The 19,010-nt window shown below is 50.3% G+C and overlaps 1 protein-coding gene across 1 annotated transcript in view; it reads left to right on the top strand.

Moving 5' to 3' along the window:
* HMCN2 (hemicentin 2) overlaps positions 1-19,010 on the top strand; it is a gene marked incomplete at its 5' end in the record, with an annotated part of 140,350 nt that overhangs the window by 15,985 nt on the left and 105,355 nt on the right. The window contains 8 exons of the mRNA XM_080927721.1: positions 2,641-2,711; positions 4,172-4,330; positions 4,968-5,090; positions 11,456-11,627; positions 12,364-12,470; positions 13,143-13,263; positions 15,174-15,437; positions 18,631-18,775. Of these exons, the coding sequence (XP_080783847.1) occupies positions 2,641-2,711; positions 4,172-4,330; positions 4,968-5,090; positions 11,456-11,627; positions 12,364-12,470; positions 13,143-13,263; positions 15,174-15,437; positions 18,631-18,775 (1,162 nt within the window). The remainder of the gene's footprint in view (positions 1-2,640; positions 2,712-4,171; positions 4,331-4,967; positions 5,091-11,455; positions 11,628-12,363; positions 12,471-13,142; positions 13,264-15,173; positions 15,438-18,630; positions 18,776-19,010) is intronic.

Below are 19,010 nucleotides of genomic sequence, written 5' to 3' on the forward strand. Positions count from 1 at the left end.
CCCATTAGCCTCCAAATTGTGAGCAGACATAAGCCTTTCTTCTTGATAAATCAGCTAGCATCAGGTGTTTTATGACAGCAGCAAAAACAAAACAAAACTAACACAAATCAGCACTGGCAGCCACAGCTGGAGGCACACTGTGTCAGCAAGGACTCACACTGGCACACAACCAAAGCCACTGGGATTTTTTGTTGTTGTTCAGAGCGAGCTGTTCTAGACAAGAAAAACTAGGGAGAAGAAGGGACCCAGTAATCTCTCCTACAGGTAAACTGTAATAGGGACAAACTTGCTGTCCTGCTCTGTCTGGTTCTGGACTCAGTGCTCTGCTGGAAACTGGGTGTGAGAGGGACCAACCTACCCAGTGAAGGCAGAAGACAACATGCACCTCTGACTTCCCAAACAGCTGGTGGGCGATCCCAGAATCCTCAGACCCTTCCTAGTGTTGTAGGGACTGATCTTGCTCTGGGGCTGGGGACTCAGGAAGGCAGTGTGGTGTCTATGGAGAGGTATACATATGTACAATGTGGTGTCTGTGGTATACACATGTATACAAACACGCACACACACATACAAAGGCATATGCACTTATATAAAAATAAGTCTTTGAATAACTGAGGAGATAGCTCGGCAAGTAAAAGTGCTGGTTTTTTTGGGTGAGTGCTGGAGTCCACAGCACCCAGAGAATGGCAGGCAAGTATGGCAGCCCTCTTGCAATCCCAGTGTACGGGAGACAGAGACGGGATCCCCGAGCTAGCTGACTGGATTAGCTGAGTAGGAAAACTCTAAGCTCAACAGGGAAATTCTGTCTCTGCGTATAAGGTGGAGAGCAATTGAGGTAGCCACCTGATGTCAACTTCTGGCCTGGATACATGCATACATATGAATATACACACATGTGAACATGCTTATATATGCATGCACCCCATACATACATATATGCATAGGCAAAAAGAGAAAATGATTTTTAAAAGCCCATGATCTAAAACATTCAAAGAAAAAAAAGAAAACCAAGAGAGGAAGTATGAGCAGTGACTAATCTTCCATCTTACCATGTAGAACAATGGAAAAGTCAAACCCAAGGTACAATGGCCATCCACCACCTACCATCTATTCACCCAACCACCACCTTTCCATTCATCCATTAAACATCTGTCTATCCATCCATGTATCCACTCATATTGATCCTCTATCTACCTACCTGCCTATCTATCTATCTATCTATCTATCTATCTATCTATCTATCTACCTACCTACCTACCTACCTACCTACCTACCTATCTATCTATCTATCTATCTATCTATCTATCTATCTATCTATCTATCTATCTATCTATGTTCCATCTATCTATCTACCTTTCTTTCTATTTGCTTACCATCTATTTTCTATCTATCATCTATCTACCTATCATCTGTCTGTCTCCCTTCCTTCCTTTCTTTGTATCTGCATTTTAAATAGCCTAAGCTATTAATGGCACAGAAACGACCAGAGGCTGGCCAATGGCGTAGGGGACAAAACATCACTGCGCAAGTATGAGCACCAAGACTGTTAAAATATATCAAATCAGCAGAAACCAGAACGCATGGGTCTCAGCTGTGTGCTCTCAGAAGATGGCACATTATGAAGACCACACTCCTTTCAGGATCTAGAGCTTGGCATACCTTCAGCTGATCCTGTACCGGCTTCTCACCAAGGGAGGCATGTATGCACACGTGTGCACTCCCAAGTCTGGCTTCTTTGCTCACAGTTTCCTTCGTGTGAGACCCATGCATACTCCTGCTTGGTGGTTTCATCTGTTTTATTGCTCAGTTTGGGAACTGATCACAGAAGTCCCCCAGTGTCTATAGCTTTACTTTCCGTACTCCAGTTCCCGAAAACCCACCAAGAACCAAGGTCCTTAAATAGAAAATTCTAGAAACCACTCCCTAGGGTTAGATATCATACCATCCTAAGCAGAAGAATGGAGCCTCACACTACCCTACTTTGTCCTTCCCAGGAAGTTAGTCATCTATTTTGCACACTGTCCACAACGAGTTGCCTATCCATAAGCCGGGTTTTAGCTGTTTGACTCCATAATCACCCAAGATGGAGTCGGTCTGGCAATTACTAGGGTTCACTAACTTTGCTATGACTGTCATGGGCACCTGAAGAAACGGCTCTGGGAGCACCATTGTTTTTAGTTCACTTGCTTAAAGAGCCACAAGCAGGGTGGCCAGGTCTACAGACTGCTAGCTAGCTCTTAATCTTTCAGAACCATGTGTTCTCTTCTGAGGCAGGGGAATGACTTTGAGTTCCACCAGTATCAGAGGGGTGTCCCCTGCCTCACATTCCCCTCTCTATCCAGTGTGTGACTTTCAGCTTTTTCTTGCTGTTCCTTTGACGTGTAGATGGACTTTCCGGGAAGCTTCATGCACTCTGCTTGGCTTAGTGTTGGCTGCTTGCAGTATGTTCCAGAATGGAGCAACTGTTTTCTGTCCCACCTGTTTTCCCATCATCCCTTTCCCTTCAAAAGTAGGACTGGGTGTAGTGGCAGAAAGGGAATTTCTTAGGGAAGGCTTTAGACCACTGTTGGAATGGCAAATGGGTTTGCCCTTGGCCTTCCTGTGTACAGGAAACCCACCTGCATCTCTCTCTTTCTACAGATATTGGCCCAGTGACCCTCACAGAGGACCCAGTGGTGTTTCAAAGAGAGCTGAGAGAACTCTATGTTCAGGTGGGCCGCCTACCACCTCTATTCTTCTTCCTCTTCCATGACAGAGCCCAAGGTCTTGCCAAGATGGTACCCTCCTTCCTCTCAAACCTGCCTTTCCCTCAGTCCACACCTTAGCTTGAGTCCTGGAAGTCAGCACCTCCTGGCTCCTTTCCTCAGTCCATGAAACAAATACGTCATAGAGCCCTGATGTATGCTGGGTACTATTTTAATAAATGAATGAGGGGAAATGCTGTCCATTGAGGGGATGTGTGGAGGCGTGAGGGACAGCTTAGTTCAGACATCTAAGCTAGATCTGAGCCTGGGCTCCAGCATCTGCTCCTCTTCTGACAGCAGGGACTCCATGGGGGAGCCTGCTTCTTGGCCAGATCCCTCAGGGCCTGGAGCAGGGTCTAGAATACCTGGGGCTCAGGAAGTCCTTCTGACTTCCTGAATTAAGAAGAAAAGTTGTAGGGGGGTGAGGAGGGAGTGGGTGGATTGTGGGACAGCATCCTCTTGAGGCAAAGGGAAGGGGGATGGAACGGGGCATTTTTGAAGGGAAGACCAGAAAGGGGTCTTTATTTACATTTGAAATGTAAATAAAGAAAACAATCACTTAATAAAAACAGAAAGTGGTGTTGTGGGGGTGGCTGCCTCAGCATGCCTGTGCTCTCACGTGTGCTCTCATGTGTGCTCTCACGTGGGTGTAAGGGTGTCCCCCGTGGGCCTGATGCCAAGGCAAGCGAGAGAGACAGCATTTCTTCAAGCCTTGCCAGGCTCAACTCTGATCTTTACTCCTTCAGCTTTGGCTGTCACAGGACTTCCTGAGGCTCTCCCCCAGTGGCTTCCATTCAGCCTTCCCTTGTCACATGGTGATGATCTGGGGGGCAGCTCATTTGGTAAAGTGAGCCTGCCACACAAATATGTAAAAAGCTGGGTGAAGTTCCCCGTGCTTGTAATTTCAGCACTTAGGAGGCAGAGACAGGAGGATTGCAGAGCCCTGTTGGCTAGTATGCCTAACAGAGTTAAGGAGCCCCATAGTCAAGTGAGAGGTGTATCTGAAAAAATATGGTGAAGATAGAGGAGGACTTGTAACAGTGACCTCTGACCTCCACACACACTCACATGCATGTGTATGATCATCCCCATTCGTGTGCATACACACAGGAGTGATATACAAACACCATACCTTTACGCACACACATGTGTAAGACTCGCTCATGTCTCAGTGGCTCCACCCCCACATTCTGTATCTCCTATAAGATGGAACTGTCACTCACACAAGAGAGAGAGGGAGTAACACCTGCCTAAAGTCACAACAGGGCAGATGCTGGGAGGGACTAACAGGGACCACAGCCTGTTAGTGAAGCCACACTGAGATGGTTTGAGGCGACTCCCAACTCCCACTAGTTTTAGGGTTAGGTCCAGGCTGCTCCCTTGTTGATGAGGTGGGTGGCAGCCGCTGACCCCCTTCAACCCTCCAGGGAGGTGGTGACTGCCCAGAGATGAGTGTGGGGGCCATCAAGGCTGCCGTGGAGGTTGCCAACCCTGGCTCCTTTATCTACGTCTTCTCGGATGCCCGTGCCAAGGACTACCACAAGAAAAATGAGCTCCTGCAGCTCCTGCAGCTGAAGCAGTCACAGGTGAGAGGCTTTAGGGATGGGGTGGGCAGCCGTGCAGGAGGCCAGGCGAGGGAGCCCTACTGGAGAGGGCCGGCCATCTCTCCTGGAGCCCTGGAGCCGTGGAGCCCAGCCACCCCTCTGTAAAGGCAGCATGGTTGCAAGCTTGGGGGCCCTTGCTTCCTGGTGAGGTTTGCCCTGATGCAGACAGCCCCACCCCATCTTCTCACCCTCACCCCTTGCAGCTCAGGAGCCCTTGTCCTTGTACGATCAGAAGACAGGTCAGGACTTCTGCCTCTTGCTTTTGTACTGATAGCAGTGGAGGGGACAAGGTCGGGTCTACTCTTGGGAAAAACCTTAAGGTTTGGGATGACATAGCTGCTTCCATATCTAGAGCTCTTCAGGGTTCTTCCTACGGTAGCTTCCAGGGGCCACTCCAAATGGAATCTACTTCTGTGCCATTCTTTGTTGTAGATTTGTTTCATCCTGGTCATGAAGCACCTGCTGTGTTCTGACCCTGTGTCCTGCCCTGCCCCGCCCTGCGTCACTTTTGATCCCTCTGCACCCCCAGACAATGTCATTATTCCCATTCCTCCTGTTTTTGGGGTCCCGCATCTCCTGGATACAGTACAAAACATCAGCCTATTTGCCTATCTTCCAGGTGGTCTTTGTGCTGACTGGGGACTGTGGTGACCGCACCCATCCTGGCTACCTGGCCTTTGAGGAGATTGCTGCCACTAGCTCTGGCCAGGTGTTCCAGCTGGACAAGCAGCAGGTGTCAGAGGTGAGCCATCACAGAGCCACCGTAGGATGATCCTCCGAGCCTGCTGTCCTTGTGGGCGAGGGTGTTGGGTCTTGCATGGGGATGTACATGGGACCTTTGCCTGGCGGCTGTCACCAAGTGGTACTGAGAACCTGCCCCCCGCCTCTGCGTCGTCTCCTCAAGTCTCCTGAACCCCAGGCAAGCACTTGAAAAACTGAAAGTAAAGAGGCTGAAGCTTGGAGGAGCATCTTGGGGTGCTGCCTGTATCCCGCTGCTGGAAGGGTGACAGTGAGGTAGCTTCAGACACTATCCCAGAGTCTGGGGCAGAGGGACCACTGTCTTGGTCCAGGATCCTGGGGGTTAGTAGTAGAAAGGTTTGCTTTGACTCTACTACCTTAGGGTCCAGCTTCCAGATCCACTAAGCCCAGAGCACACCAGGCATCTCTGTGTCCTGCTCCCTGGGCAAATGACAGCTATTCCCTCCCCAAAGCCCATCTTTACTGTATCCATCCTTCCAACAGCACAGAGCCTGACCACCATCTCTAGTGGAGCGGAGAGTCCTGTCCCTGTGCTATAAATCCTCCAGCGTTACATTAGCTGAGCACAGTGCATGGTCATAGAACCACTGGTGGAACTGTAACTGTCACACAACTTACTTGACCCTATTTGGAATGACCTATGTGTGGACTCCAGGACACCACCCCTACGTTTCTCCTGTTGTCCCCTCCTGCACACCCAGACCCTTATTAGAACCTCTGCCTCTTTCCTCTTTGGCCCCAGGGCCTTTGTTCAGGCTTTCTTCTCCCAGCTCTTAAGATCTGATATTCATGCCTTCCCAGGAAGCCACCTTCAGCTTCCTGCCAAGGTCAAATCTCTTTCCACATCCCTTCCCAGCTCTCTGCACTACTTTAAAGAGTTTTCACCTTGTGGGCTTTCGAGTACTCAGACTATGAAAGCCCTCAGGGCTGGGCCATGGAGGGAACCCTAAACAGACACCCAAGAGGGGTAACTAGTTCCAGGAAGTGGCTGGGGGACAGAGCGCTTTGGTTCCCCATGCCTGCTGCTCCGGGAAAGAAGGTGTCTCCAGGGCAGGCAGTGGGCTCAAGAAAGGCTTTTGTGAGCTTCATATTTATGAGCTGAGAGGACTAGTCTCTAGGGCCGTGTTTAGATTAGCGTGCCTCTGCTCCCTGTTGACAGATGGCGTTTATACTTCTCTGTGACACAACAGGCTTTAATTTCTGGCTTGTCAGCCTATCCTGGCATGGGGCCCCACATAAGGGCGGGAGGCATCTCGGAGTGGAGGGACAGCTTCTTCCCCCGCTTTTAGGGGAGATGCTTGCTTCCTCTCAGAATCAAAGCAGACAGAGAGGCGAGGCAGGTTGCTGAAGACAGCTTGCCAGGGTCCAGGTGAGCCCTTCCACATTTAGCTGTGGGAGCCTCATGCCTTGGATCTGGACCTGGCTCCTTTTGGATGTTCCCAGACCCTCAGCAAGCCTGGGAAAGTGGCTGGGACAGCCAAGGCTGTGGTCATCCCCCAGGGAAGCCAGGCCAGTGGTGCTCTAGCTGGGAGAAGTCTTTTAGACTTCTGAGGAGGGATGTCAAGCACATGCTTTGACCTTCACAAAGTGCAGGGTTGATATACGGCGCACACTCCACTGCGGTCATTGACTAAGCACCTCTTGCATACACCATCCAGGAGGAGGCGGCCCATCTGAACAAGGGACCCTCTGTCTTGGAGAATCTTAGCTCTTCAGGGTTGTGGACTTGTCCTCCCACATGGAAGGAGCCCCCTTTCGGAGTTTGTTCCAAAGTGTAAGGGAGAAATTGAAGGACCTCTGTCTGGCAAGGCAACTTAGAATTCTGACCAACCTGCCACACAAGAGGGGACCGTATTGAAGGCAGACAATGGGACCTTGGGTTTGTCCTAGGGAGTGTGGCATATGTACCTCTATGCATTCATATGTGAGTGTATGTGGAGGCTGGAGGTCAGCACTGGACATCTTCCTCGGGTGATCACCAGTCGACTTCTAGAGGCACAGTAACTCACTAACCCCAAAACTAAGCAGGTCGCAGAGATTGCCTGGTGAGGAAAGCTCCAGGCTCTCCCATCTGTGCGCCTCGGACACTGCGTTGGTTTTCAGACATGAGCCCACGCTTCCAGCTTCTGTGTGGTCCCGAGAACCTGAACTCAGGTTTTCATATGTGCACAGCACACACTATCATCTGCTGAGCTATGGTTCCAAGCTCAAGGTGGGCACATTTTTTTTTAAAAAAAAAATTCAAGCTTTGGGTAGGACCTGTGGGTGACACTAAAGCTTGGCTCCATCCACACTCAGCTACAAAAGCCAATGATGCAGGGGAGTGGCAGAGGTTGGGGAAGGACAGAAGAGCTGGGAAACTCTGTAATTTCCCCTGTAATTCAGTCACCCTACAATTTTTTAGGAGAGCACTGGGCATCTCATTCCCTCAGCCTCTCTCCTCACCGCATAGCTCACTGCTCCCCACAATCTCCTCTTTAGCTTAGCCAGTTCTGGGGGTTGGGACAAATCTCTTGTGTGGCAGTAGCAGGTACCACCCAACAAATTGCCCAGATTCCACAAATCCCTTTGGAGAGAGAGGATTTGCTTTCTACAACAATGGGGTTGGGAAGCTCCTACCAGGAGGCTCTGGTTAAAGGCTCCGAAGAGTCCTGAGAAGGTCTCACTCAGGACCCTTCCCAGCAGTGTTCAGGGTAGTGGAAACATTGAGACATAGGCTGGGGGCGGTGGCAATGAGGCACAGTTCTGTCACCTTCAGGGACACTTTATGCTCTATACTTGTTCCCACGCGCTCCTTCTGGCACAGTTGTGTTGATGGGATTCTTTGCCCTTTGAGGTGGTGGCCAGGGTGAAGGAAGGGTGTTGAGCATGGTACTGGGTACCTGAGAACACTAGGTAGAGCTGACTCCAGCTTAACTCTCCCTGTCTTCTGGGTGGTGGCAGAGGTTTCTCCCTTCCCCTACTCCACTGAAGCCCTCTGAAGAGTAGCGGCGCACTCTCTAGAGTGTTATCAGGAAGGCAGAGCTGGGGCAAGAATCTAGAGTACATATCTGACAAGGAGGAGAGCCTTGGGACTAGGTGGGTGCTCCCCCTGTGACTCCAGGACAGTCCCTCAGTTTGCCCATCTGTAGCTGTGAACCCCATTCCTTTTCCTAGTTCCCCCGGCTTCCTCGGCTGTCCTGGCTGTCAAGCATCCTGGGAGTGCCTCTAGGGATGATTTATCAGCCATGAAGGGCCCAGAAGCAGTCATCTGGCCAGATTCTTTCCTTCCTTCTCCATCAGCGGCCAGAGCTTAGGCCAGCAGATGGCTGGCTCCCAGGCCCCACCCCATAGACATCTGGAAGCCATCACGGTCGCCAAATAAACACCGTGCTTGCTTAATGAAAGCACTCTGCTCGGAAGGCTCCTCAGTTCCGCTCTGAAAGGTCTGGGGGCACAGCCAGGTCCAGAAGGCCTTGACCCCAAGCCTGGCCCTACAAGGTGGTCTGGACTTGCTGTGAGCAAGAGAATCACACTCCTCTCCAAACCAGGACAGGCTGCCTCATGCTGGGGTCATTTGGGTGCTGCCCATGTCTCTGTGGTTTGGTAGAGAGAATTGCTGGGCATCTTCTCTCCACCAGAACAATCTAGAACAGCTTGCAGTAGCTCCGTTAGTGTAGTAGCTGATGTAACTTGTCCAGGCGATTGTCGCCTGGGGCAGCTTCTTTTCTGGGTCACCGTCCTCTGTCCTCACTGTATGACCCAAGGAGCAGACAGTTGGCACAGAGCTGTTCCCTCTACATCCGGCAGTGTCTCTGTAGCTCTGCAGAATCTCGACACTGTCTTCCTTCCAAACTCTACCATGAAGACAAAGAATCCTGTTCCTGGTCCATCAGCTTTGGCAGGTGAAACCTTTTCAAGAGACATGTTTCTCAGAAAACTAGGGAGAACGAAGCTGAATTCTTATTCCGTGATAACTGAGGTCTCAGCAGATGTCTTAACTCAATCTCAGTAAGATGTTCTTGTTTTCAAAATCTCAGGTTCATCTCACTCCCAAGCCACACGGTAAGCAGAGCAGAAGGACTGCCAGTTAGAGCCACAATGGCCTGCAAATATAGCACACAAAGCCATTCCTTTCCAGTCTTATTTGTGGCAGACATTACTAATCAAACACAGATTTTTTTTTCTTTTTCTCAGGCAGCATTGCATTCCAGGAAGACATTTACAGCCAACTGACATTGGCAAGCAAACACCATATCCAGGTGTATGATAACCTCCTGAGATCATTGTCATTTTAAAATGACTTTTAGTTTCTGAAATTCCTATGAATGGGGGATAGCAGCACACGCCTCGAATCCTGGCACTCAGAGGTAGAGGCAAACAGACTTTTATGAGTTCAAGGCCAACCTGGTCTTGTTAGTAAGTTCCAGACCAGCCAGAACTACATAGCCGCTGTCTCAAAAAATCAGACAAACAACATGCTCCAAAACACACGGCTACCAACAATTCAGCATTTCCTCGAATCTTTCTCTCCTTTATCCCTCTGGACTTTGCTGAGTCATGACAAGTTATCCATAAATAATTTAGAATTAACTATTTTTAATTTGAGCTGCTGTGAATGGAACCCAAGGGTCTACTGTGGGCTTCTCAGCTGAACCTTATTGGCACCCCTCCCCCACTCTCCCTCATAGTGTAGAATGTTCTAATATTAATAAACTTTCTTACTATGGTCTAGTACAAAAAAATACTTGTTTGGCTTTCCCCCAACTGTTTTATTTTATATGTGTGTATATGCATGTATGTATATGCATATGTGCATGAGGGCACACATGTGTTATGTGCATGCAGAAATATGAGTTGACATCAAGGATATTCTTTCTCCAGTTTGGCGACTGATACAGGGTCTCCTTCAGCACCTGGGATTTTTAGGTCAGCTAGTCTAGCTAGCCAGCTTGGTCCAGAGATGCCCTGTCTCTGCCTCCCAAGCATAGTGGTTATAGGTGAGTTGCCATGCCCAAGCCCACCCAGCCTTTTATCTGGACGCTGGCAGACGGAACACTGGTCCTGCTTCTTGCAAAGCAAATGCACAGGCACAGGCATCTCCCAGCCCCTCATAATGTTTTCTGAAGAAGCGTGTGTGGCTCAGGTTTTCATGATTGCTGCCTGTCCCACTTGATTGTAGTGACTATCACGGCCTCTCAAGTCTGGAACCATCTGTTCAATGTCAGGACAGCAGCTGAAGACGCCCTGCTGGGTCCCATGTTCAAATTCTAGTCTTTGCCCATGATGTCACTGACACATTTCCTCACTCTCTATTTCCCATCGAACCTGAGTTTGTTGCAAGGCCTGGGCAGGTGGTGGCTGGTGTGTGTGTGTGTGTGTAGCAGTGTCTCTGGGCTGGTGTTGTGACTTCTAGCTGATGCTTGACATCAACAGACAAGCAGCACCTTGCTGTTTTACTGTAGCTGATGACACACCGTGTCACTGGTTCTGGTGGTGACAGGCAGGCTGTATATCAAGGCCATATCTCCCCACCCCATACTGACTTCAGTGTCTGTAGGGTAACACCCAGGCTCCGGGTGGATATTTAGTCTCCATTAATCTTACACCCTGTGCTTTTAACATCCAAAGAGGGTTCTTGCCCAAAACAGTTATTTCATTAGTAGTTGCAAGACAATGGTTTCCTAATTGCGTCACTCCTTCCACATTTAGCAGCAGGCATTCTTCCAAGAAGGCGTCGGGTCCTCGGGAGGGATGCTCTGGCCTGTGAGTACCATTCCTACTGAGTGCTGGAGTCGAATTCAGTGTTTTTTCTTGAATTGTGTGGTACAGAAAGTTTTTATTTTTTCAGTGCTGGGGATCAAACCCAGGGCTTCCTGCAAGCAGCACTCCACCCAGTGACACTGCCCCAGTCATACACTGCAGATTTTTAACTTATCGTATTTGATGGAACCCAGGCCCCCATAGTCTTGTGAGGATTAGCACCCCATGAGATGCCTGTGGCTCCGTGAACCACACAGAAGGGAGACTTCAGATCTCTCAGGTGCCTGGCATACACAGGTGTCGGAGGCAGAGGAGGGGCAGGAGCGTATACTGCAGAAGGCTGTGCCGGCTCCTTTCTAAACCGAGTCACCTCATGTCCCCATGAAGACAACGTTTGGAAACCATAGCCACCAATTAGGTCCAGTGTAGGACAGTGGTGAGTCCATGGCCTTTGGGGACTGAAGGGATTATCTGCCATCCCAAACCCCACGGGGATTGTGTGGATTCTGCACACAATAGAAGCTGGTTAGAGCTGCTTCAGGTGGCCAGACATGTCAATCAAATCCTGGGCACACCAGCTAGTTCCTGTCTCTCATTTCTCCGCAGGTGTTAAAGTGGGTGGAGTCAGCAATCCAGGCCTCCAAAGTTCATCTGCTGTCAGCAGACCATGAGGAGGAGGGCGAGCACACATGGAGAATCCCCTTTGACCCCAGCCTGAAGGAGGTCACCATCTCACTGAGCGGGCCAGGGCCTGAGATCGAAGTCCGGGACCCACTGGGTATGTGTTCCAGGGCTCAGCCCCTCTTTGGATGCAAGACTGAGATGGAAGGCCAGGAGGAGGCAGAAAGAGGCCATAGAAGGAGGGGACTGGGAAGATGGCTCATCCAATAAAATGTCTACCTCACAAACATGAGGACCAGAGTCTGAATGTCCAATACATTTAACCTCAGTACTGGAGGGTGGAGACAGATGGGCCCCGGGTTCCTTGGCCAACCAGTGAGCTCAAAGTGCAGTGAGAGACCCTGTCACCAAAAAGAAAAAAATGGGCCAGTGAGATGGCTCAGTAGGTAAAGGAGCTTGCCACCAAGCCTGAACACCTACATGAGTTCCATTCCTGGGTCACCCGTGGTGAGAGGGTGAAATTGGCTTCGGAAAACTGTCCTCTGGCATACATGTATGTGCACAAATGTGTGCACACACTCACATGTACACACACAGAGATATATCACAATACTCATGCATGCCACAAAGAGGTGACAGAGACAGATTCATGCTCAAGGACATAGATACTAGGAAGGAATAAGGGGACATCAAGTAGTGTCCCTGCAGGTGAAGAAGCAGGAAGCCTGTGGCAACGGACTAGCAGGGGGACTTAAAGTGACAACAGTCTTCTTGTATGTCCCAAGGACATTTGGGGCTGGTATAGGTAGGCTATGGATTTCTGGAGACAGGGTAGGGAACCTGGGAACCCTGGGAAAAGATGGAGGACTAAGTGGCACCCGTGGCTTCCACAGGAAGGGTCCTGCAGACGGATGAAGGCCTCAATGTGCTCCTCAACATTCCAGACTCAGCCAAGGTCGTGGCCTTTAAGCCGGAGCACCCTGGACTATGGGCCATCAAGGTAGGGACACTGGGTGTTCATCATGGGAGCCTGGGATGTGTGGGCAGCAGTGTGGGGCAGTTCAGGGTCAAGAGCATGGTCAAGCTGCTTCGCCACCATGAAGAAGTGAAACCAATTGGACAGCACTCAGAAAGGTGGAGAAGAAACGTTCAGTTAAATAACCAAATTGGCATGTGGCTCAGACTCCTCTTCTGGCTACAGAGTATAAATAAAGCAAGGTGACTGGAAGGTATAGGTAAGAGAAACCAGGCCGACAGGAAGATGCTGGAAGCCAGGCAAAGGGGGCAGGGTTGACCTGATGGGGGTGGGGTTCCTGCTGATTGAACACATACTGGGCACCTGCCAACTGCAAGGCATTGTGACAGCTGCTGCAGGTAAAGGGGCTGTGCTGACCACCTCATATTCCAGATTTGTGTGTCTCTGAGACCTACAGTGCCTCCAGGGAGGGTGCGGGGTGGGGGCACTGAGAGGTAGACAAGTAGGGGGACTAACAGGCCCTGCAGGAATTAGAAGAGAACAGAAAGAGAAACCCCCAGAAGGAGAACAAGTAAGCTTGGCTTCTGTGTCTGCTCGATACACTGCCCGTGTGTCTACAAAGATGAGAGACCTTTACTGCAGGTGTGGGAGTCTGGGGCGGGACTCTCTGGTGACATGGGTGGGGACCCGTACCAGGTATATAGTAGCGGCCGTCACTCAGTGAGAATATCGGGAATCAGCAACATCAACTTCCGAGCTGGCTTCTCCGTGCAGCCCTCTCTGGACCTCAACCACACCATCGAGTGGCCTTTGCAAGGTACCTTTGGGCCTGAGGATGATAATGGCTTTGGGAGGTGGAGGGAGGTCCTGCCTGACTGTATGAGCCATTTGTGACTGTGGAATGGGTCCTGAGGAGGGGAAGCTGGGCTATTGTTCGAGACCACAGGATGACTCTGGTTTAGCTTCCTCTCCATCAGCCCATGTATGTGGTGATATTTAGCTTCAAAGCATCCTTCTAGCCACCAAGGGGGTCTGAGGAGACCCCCTACTGTCTCTCCTGTCTTTATTTTCCTGTATGTATGTATGTATGTATGTATGTATGTATGTATATATGTTCAAGTGTGTGTGTGTGTGTGTGTGTGTGTGTGTGTGTAGGTCAGAGGATTTCCTCTGTAGTCATTCCTCAGGCACTGGCCACCAATTGCTTTTGTTTGTTTCATTTGAAAATTTTATGTGCATGGGTTTGGCCTGTACACCTGTACACCATGTATATGCAGTACCCACAGAGCCAGATGATGACAGCAGTTCTTCTGGAGCTGGAGTTAATGGGCAGATGTGAACCACCATGTGGGTGCTGGGAATTGAACCTAGGTCCTCTGGAATAGTAGTCAAAGTTCTTAACTGTTAAGCCATCTCTCCAACCCCAACCATCAATTTTTTAAAGAAGGGTCTTTCACTTCCTGGAGCTCACCAAGTGGGCTAGGTTAGCTAGCCATCAGCACTAGGTACCCCTCTACCTCTCCCTCCCCAGAGCTAGGGTTGCATGTGTAATTCCTCTTCTCTCCTTTTTCCTTGTTGAGACCTATATGGCTAAACCCCTGTGTCCTTGGGCTTCCTGTCTATATCCTTTAGACTCTTCCATGGCTTATGCGAACTTGATGATCTTTAAAAAGCCACTGTAACCACCTGAAAAGGGAGAGACACATATGAAGTTTTTTTTTTTAAAAAAAAAAAAGCTAAGAATGTAATTTAGTGTCAGAATGCTTGAAAATGTCTGCAAGGCTTTGGTTCAATTCCTAGAATAGCCAGGAGGACCAGTAGAATGAAGAAGAGGGAGAAGGAAGAAACTGGAAATGTTTGTTTGTTTGTTTATTCGTTCTGGTTTCCAGACAGGATTTCTCTGTGTAGCCCTGACTGTCCTGGATCACTTTGTAGATCAGACTAGTTTTCAACTCAGAAATCTGCTGATGCTTCCCAGGGTTAGAATCAAAAGTGTGCACCATCATGCCCAGCTGAAACTGGGAATATTAAGGAGTGCCTGGCACTTAGCTTCTATACCAGGATCATCAGGGCTTGGGAGAGTCTGTGGCTGATTGGACATTGAATGTCTGGACCAGGGCAAACAGCTACTATATACCATTAGCTGGCCATACAAGTCCTCAGGGAGCTTCTACATACTGTTGGCTGATTGCTGCAGCATGGGCCTGAGCCTGATACTCACAGGCTTGGCTTTCCCAGAAACTCACATTTAGGTTCTTCTGTGCCAAGTGCAGACTTGGTGTTTCTTTGAAAATCATCGCAATCATCTGAAAGTGGAGAAACCTGACCCAGGCTCTCAAATAAACTAAGGAAATGGTGAAAGCTGAGTCCAGTTCTGTGCTTGTGGGAGGGGTCATAAGAGAGTTCCCTTGTGGGGAAGATCACAGACAACACCATGACAAATAAATGTGGGGTCGGGGTCAGGAGACAACATTAGCTTTTTCCCAGTTCTGTCTCACTTGGGTCTGGGTTTGCAGAAGCAAATACAGCTAAGCCAGGCAAGGGTGGAGAGGCTGTGGTGGTTCAGGACCATGGACAGCAACACGGGCTTCCTCCTCTCAAATCTCCAGCCTTCGCTTACTTGGGGAGGTGGGGAAGATGTAGAGCTGGTGAAGGAAGGCCAAGGAGGCTGGCTCCTGAAATGCAGCCCCAGAGCCCAGTAGTCATTCCCCCACCTTCTCTTTGCAGGGGTACCCATCTCCCTGGTGATCAACTCTACAGGCCTGCAGGCACCTGGTCACCTCGAGTCTGTGGAGCTCTCACACAGCTCTGGGAGGTCCCTTCTCACTCTGCCCACACAACTTTTCTCCAACGAGTCCACCCATCAACTCTGGGCTGGGCCACCCTTCCACGTACCGAAGGAGCGCTTTTATCTCAAGGTGAAGGGCAAAGATCACGAGGGGAATCCCCTCCTCCGAGTCTCTGGAGTTTCCTACAGCGGGGTGGCCCCAGGCGAGTATCTTCCTGGAAGCCTTTCCTGGTTAGATTTGTTTGGGAACACTTCCATGGACAGCTGTTCCCTGTTAGGTGTTATGATGAATCCTGACATCCTTCAGACAGGACCTTCAACTTGAAGGTTTAGATCAAAGCCATTCTTCTACCTACCCACTAACCAGCCCAGCCATCTGAACACCCAGTTGCCCCCCCCCCAGCAATATTCCCACCTCCTTCCCATTCTTCCACCCATCCATCCGAGTATCAATATACTCATCTATATAACCATCAACAGTTCACTCATCCATACATTTATATCCATTTATCTGTCAATTCATCCATCTACCTACCCATCCACCTAACTATCCATGTGTATTTATCCAAACAACTACTCATCCACTTTGCTACATGCAGCCAACAAGCCATCCATCTATCCATTGATTTACTTACCCATCATCTAACTCCTTATCTACTCATCACTTCATCCATACACCCATCATTTTGCACTTTCACCCTCTCACCCATTTCTCCACCCATCCATCTCTCCATCCATCTCTCCATCCATCTCTCCATTTATCCATCTATCCAGCCAGCCATCCATACATCTGTCTGTTCATCTGCTTATCTGTCCATCCTCCCATCCATCCATCATTCATTTATAATTTTGAGGCTTACTAAGCTAGGTCCAAGCCATGGTGCATGGAAGCATGGGCCCAGCACTTGCCAATGCTGGCCCATTGCCCACTCACATCAGTTCTGTGTGGTGGACAGGGGGACTGCCCCTCACTGAGCACCCCCACAGAAAAGTTCTGGGGAGTCATGACAAGGAGATGAGTTCACCCATCATCTGGAGGACTCCAGAATCCAGTGTGCACATAGCTACAAGGGCTTCCTGGGGCCACACTCAGCCACTACCTGTGCTTCATGTCACCATACTGGCTCCCACCTGTGTGGCTTTTTCTGGTTTCTGTGCCCTGAAGTCAGGAAGCACCTAGGGCAGGATAGAACCTTGGGCTTCCCACCTCCACCTCTGCTCCTGGCAGGGACACCTGGGCTCATGGGCCACCTGCCCACATTGCTCTGTGGCCCTCTCTGTGTCCACTGTCCTCTTTCCCCTGGAAGTACCTGAGGAGCCCAGAGAGGAAAGTCTCATGGGCATTCCACACTTTGGGGGCAGTAACTCTATTCATTTCTAAAATGGGTGAGTGGAAGGCAAGAGGGAGGGCTGGGCTTGAGGCTGCCCACAGTTCCCACACAAGAGTACTCCCTGAAGATCTGGTTAAGATCCTTCCCCCTTCTCTCTCCCCTTACCCCCACAATTTCTCCTTCCTCTTTTCTGTTTCATCCTGCCTCCTTGGTCCCTGGGCATATTGGCAGCTATACCATGCTGCTACTCCTGAGACTCTCTGCCATGCCTTTACAGCCCCAGGGGGAGCTTTCTAGAGAGATTTAATCAGTGGAAACCTACCTCCTTCCATTCTGTCCTCTTAGATGGAACCAGGAAGTTAGGATGCAGCTGTGGGCTTTGGTCTCTGTCAACATTCCTATGGGGGTAGGAAGGAATGGGCCATGCTATTTTTCCTCCCTACTTTCAGAGCTTAGGAGGCTAGGATTTACCTCAGAGCAGGTGGTGAGTCTGAGGTTCCTGGGCCCATTCTGCGTGGGGTAACCAAACTGTCTGGGAGAGTCTCCAGATTGTGGGGGTGAGCAGCGGCTGCACACACAGCTGTGGACGTGGCTGGAAGTCTGACACCCCTCTCCCTGGGGATGTGGCAGGCAGCCCAGGGCATGATGTCACCTACCACTCTCTCAGACCCCAGCCTGGGCTCTGAGGCAGTCTGGTGCATTGTCTCACCCCTTGAACATCTTACTGGGCTCCTGTTCCCTCTGGCTGGGATGCAAAGAAGTCAGCCTTATGGACCAAGCACTTGACAGCACCACGGGTTGCCACTGACCCTGCCGGGGACTTTCTCAGAGGCCTCTGGAAAACAACCCAAACGGGAAGAGACTGTTGCTCCCAGGGCAGGGGTCGGGTGAGGTGATGAGCACTGTCAAACAGGGGTCCTGGAAGGGCTTGTCACAAGCTGTGGGTTTCCTCGAAGGTTTTTCTCTTCTTCTTTATCTTGAAAGTGCTGTAAGTCTCATATTCATAGTCATTCCCAATTGTGTTCCTCCCATTGGAAGGGGCTCCCTGCAGACAAACCTAGGTGAACTGGACCTCACTCCCAGACCAAGAAGAGCCCATTGCATAGGCTGCCCACACAGTGGGCAGCATCTGACCAGATCTCAGAGCTGGCCCCAGGCAGGTGAGGTCTGGCCCACGCAGTTCTGTCTGTTAACTGGCTTCCTTGGAAGCCTTGGTGAGATTGTGGAGTACTCTCCACTGAGGGTTGTCGTGAGCTCCTAATCACACCACAGGCTCAGGGCCATCATCAGCCCATCTATGTGGCATCTTAGTAATTACACCAAAGAGAGTCCTTCTTGAAGCTAATTAGCTTTATAAGCGCTTAACCTTTGCTTGATAATTTTAAAAATGTGTTCTTAGCATGTAATCATCAGCACTATGTATTACTGGGCTTCAGTGTGACATTTCATACATGTATGTAACCACAGTTTGCTCACCCCACCATTGCCCTCTTCCCACTTCCACTGGCCCCTCCCAACCACTTCTCTTTGGCTTCACGTCTTTTGGGGGCAACCCGATGAGTTTCTTTGGGGTTGCTTCCAAGAACACTAAGGGGCACAGACGTTTTACCAATGGCTACACAACCAGGAACGTCTCCTCTTCATCCACTGTGAACTGCTTTAGGACCTCACAGGTGGGTGGGACCCTGTGAACCCTTTATTCTGCGGCAGGATGCTGACAGGCCCAGTCTATGGCAGATTGTGTGCACTTGAGTGCAATGGTTATGTGCTGGAAGCCAGCATCACGCACCATCCCCGCCCCGAGTTCTCTGGCTCTTGCATCCTTCCTACCCCTTTGTCTGATGTTCCCAAAAATTTGGAGGGATAGCCCCTATTTTGCAGAAGTAGAAACTGAGGTTCAGAAAGGTAAGTGGCCTGCCTTGGGTGACCATTGAATTTGACCACACATTGTCTTAAGGCTGGCCGCTGGTTCTTTTTTATTCCTAAGGACCCCTGTGCGGCTGAGGTACCATGGGCGGGCTTTTGCATGGTGGGGAAAAACTCTAAGCCTCATGCTTACCTGCAGGTGTGCCACTGGTCAGCATGGCCCCCAAGATCCACGGTTACTTACAGCAGCCCCTGCTGGTGTCCTGTTCTGTGTATAGCACCCTCCCCTTCCAGCTGCAGCTGCAGAGAGACGGAGAGAGGCTGAGCGAGGAGCGGTACTTTCAGTGAGTGGCTGTGGGGCAGCACTTGTCCCTGGCCCTGGGGCTCTAGTGCCCTGGGCAGATCTCAAAGAGTGGGAAGCAGGAGAGACCTGGGGTCAGTTTAACTGTCATCCTTATCAGCCTGGTTGGGTATGGGGAGACTGGGTGTACTGGTTATGAATGGGCCCAGTAGTGGGGGTCAAGAGTGGAGGGACACCATAGACCCTTCCCTTAGGGTGGGAGTCTAGAATTCAGAAAG

The sequence above is a fragment of the Micromys minutus genome (assembly GCF_963924665.1).
Source record: "Micromys minutus genome assembly, chromosome: 13".
Lineage (NCBI taxonomy): Eukaryota > Metazoa > Chordata > Mammalia > Rodentia > Muridae > Micromys > Micromys minutus.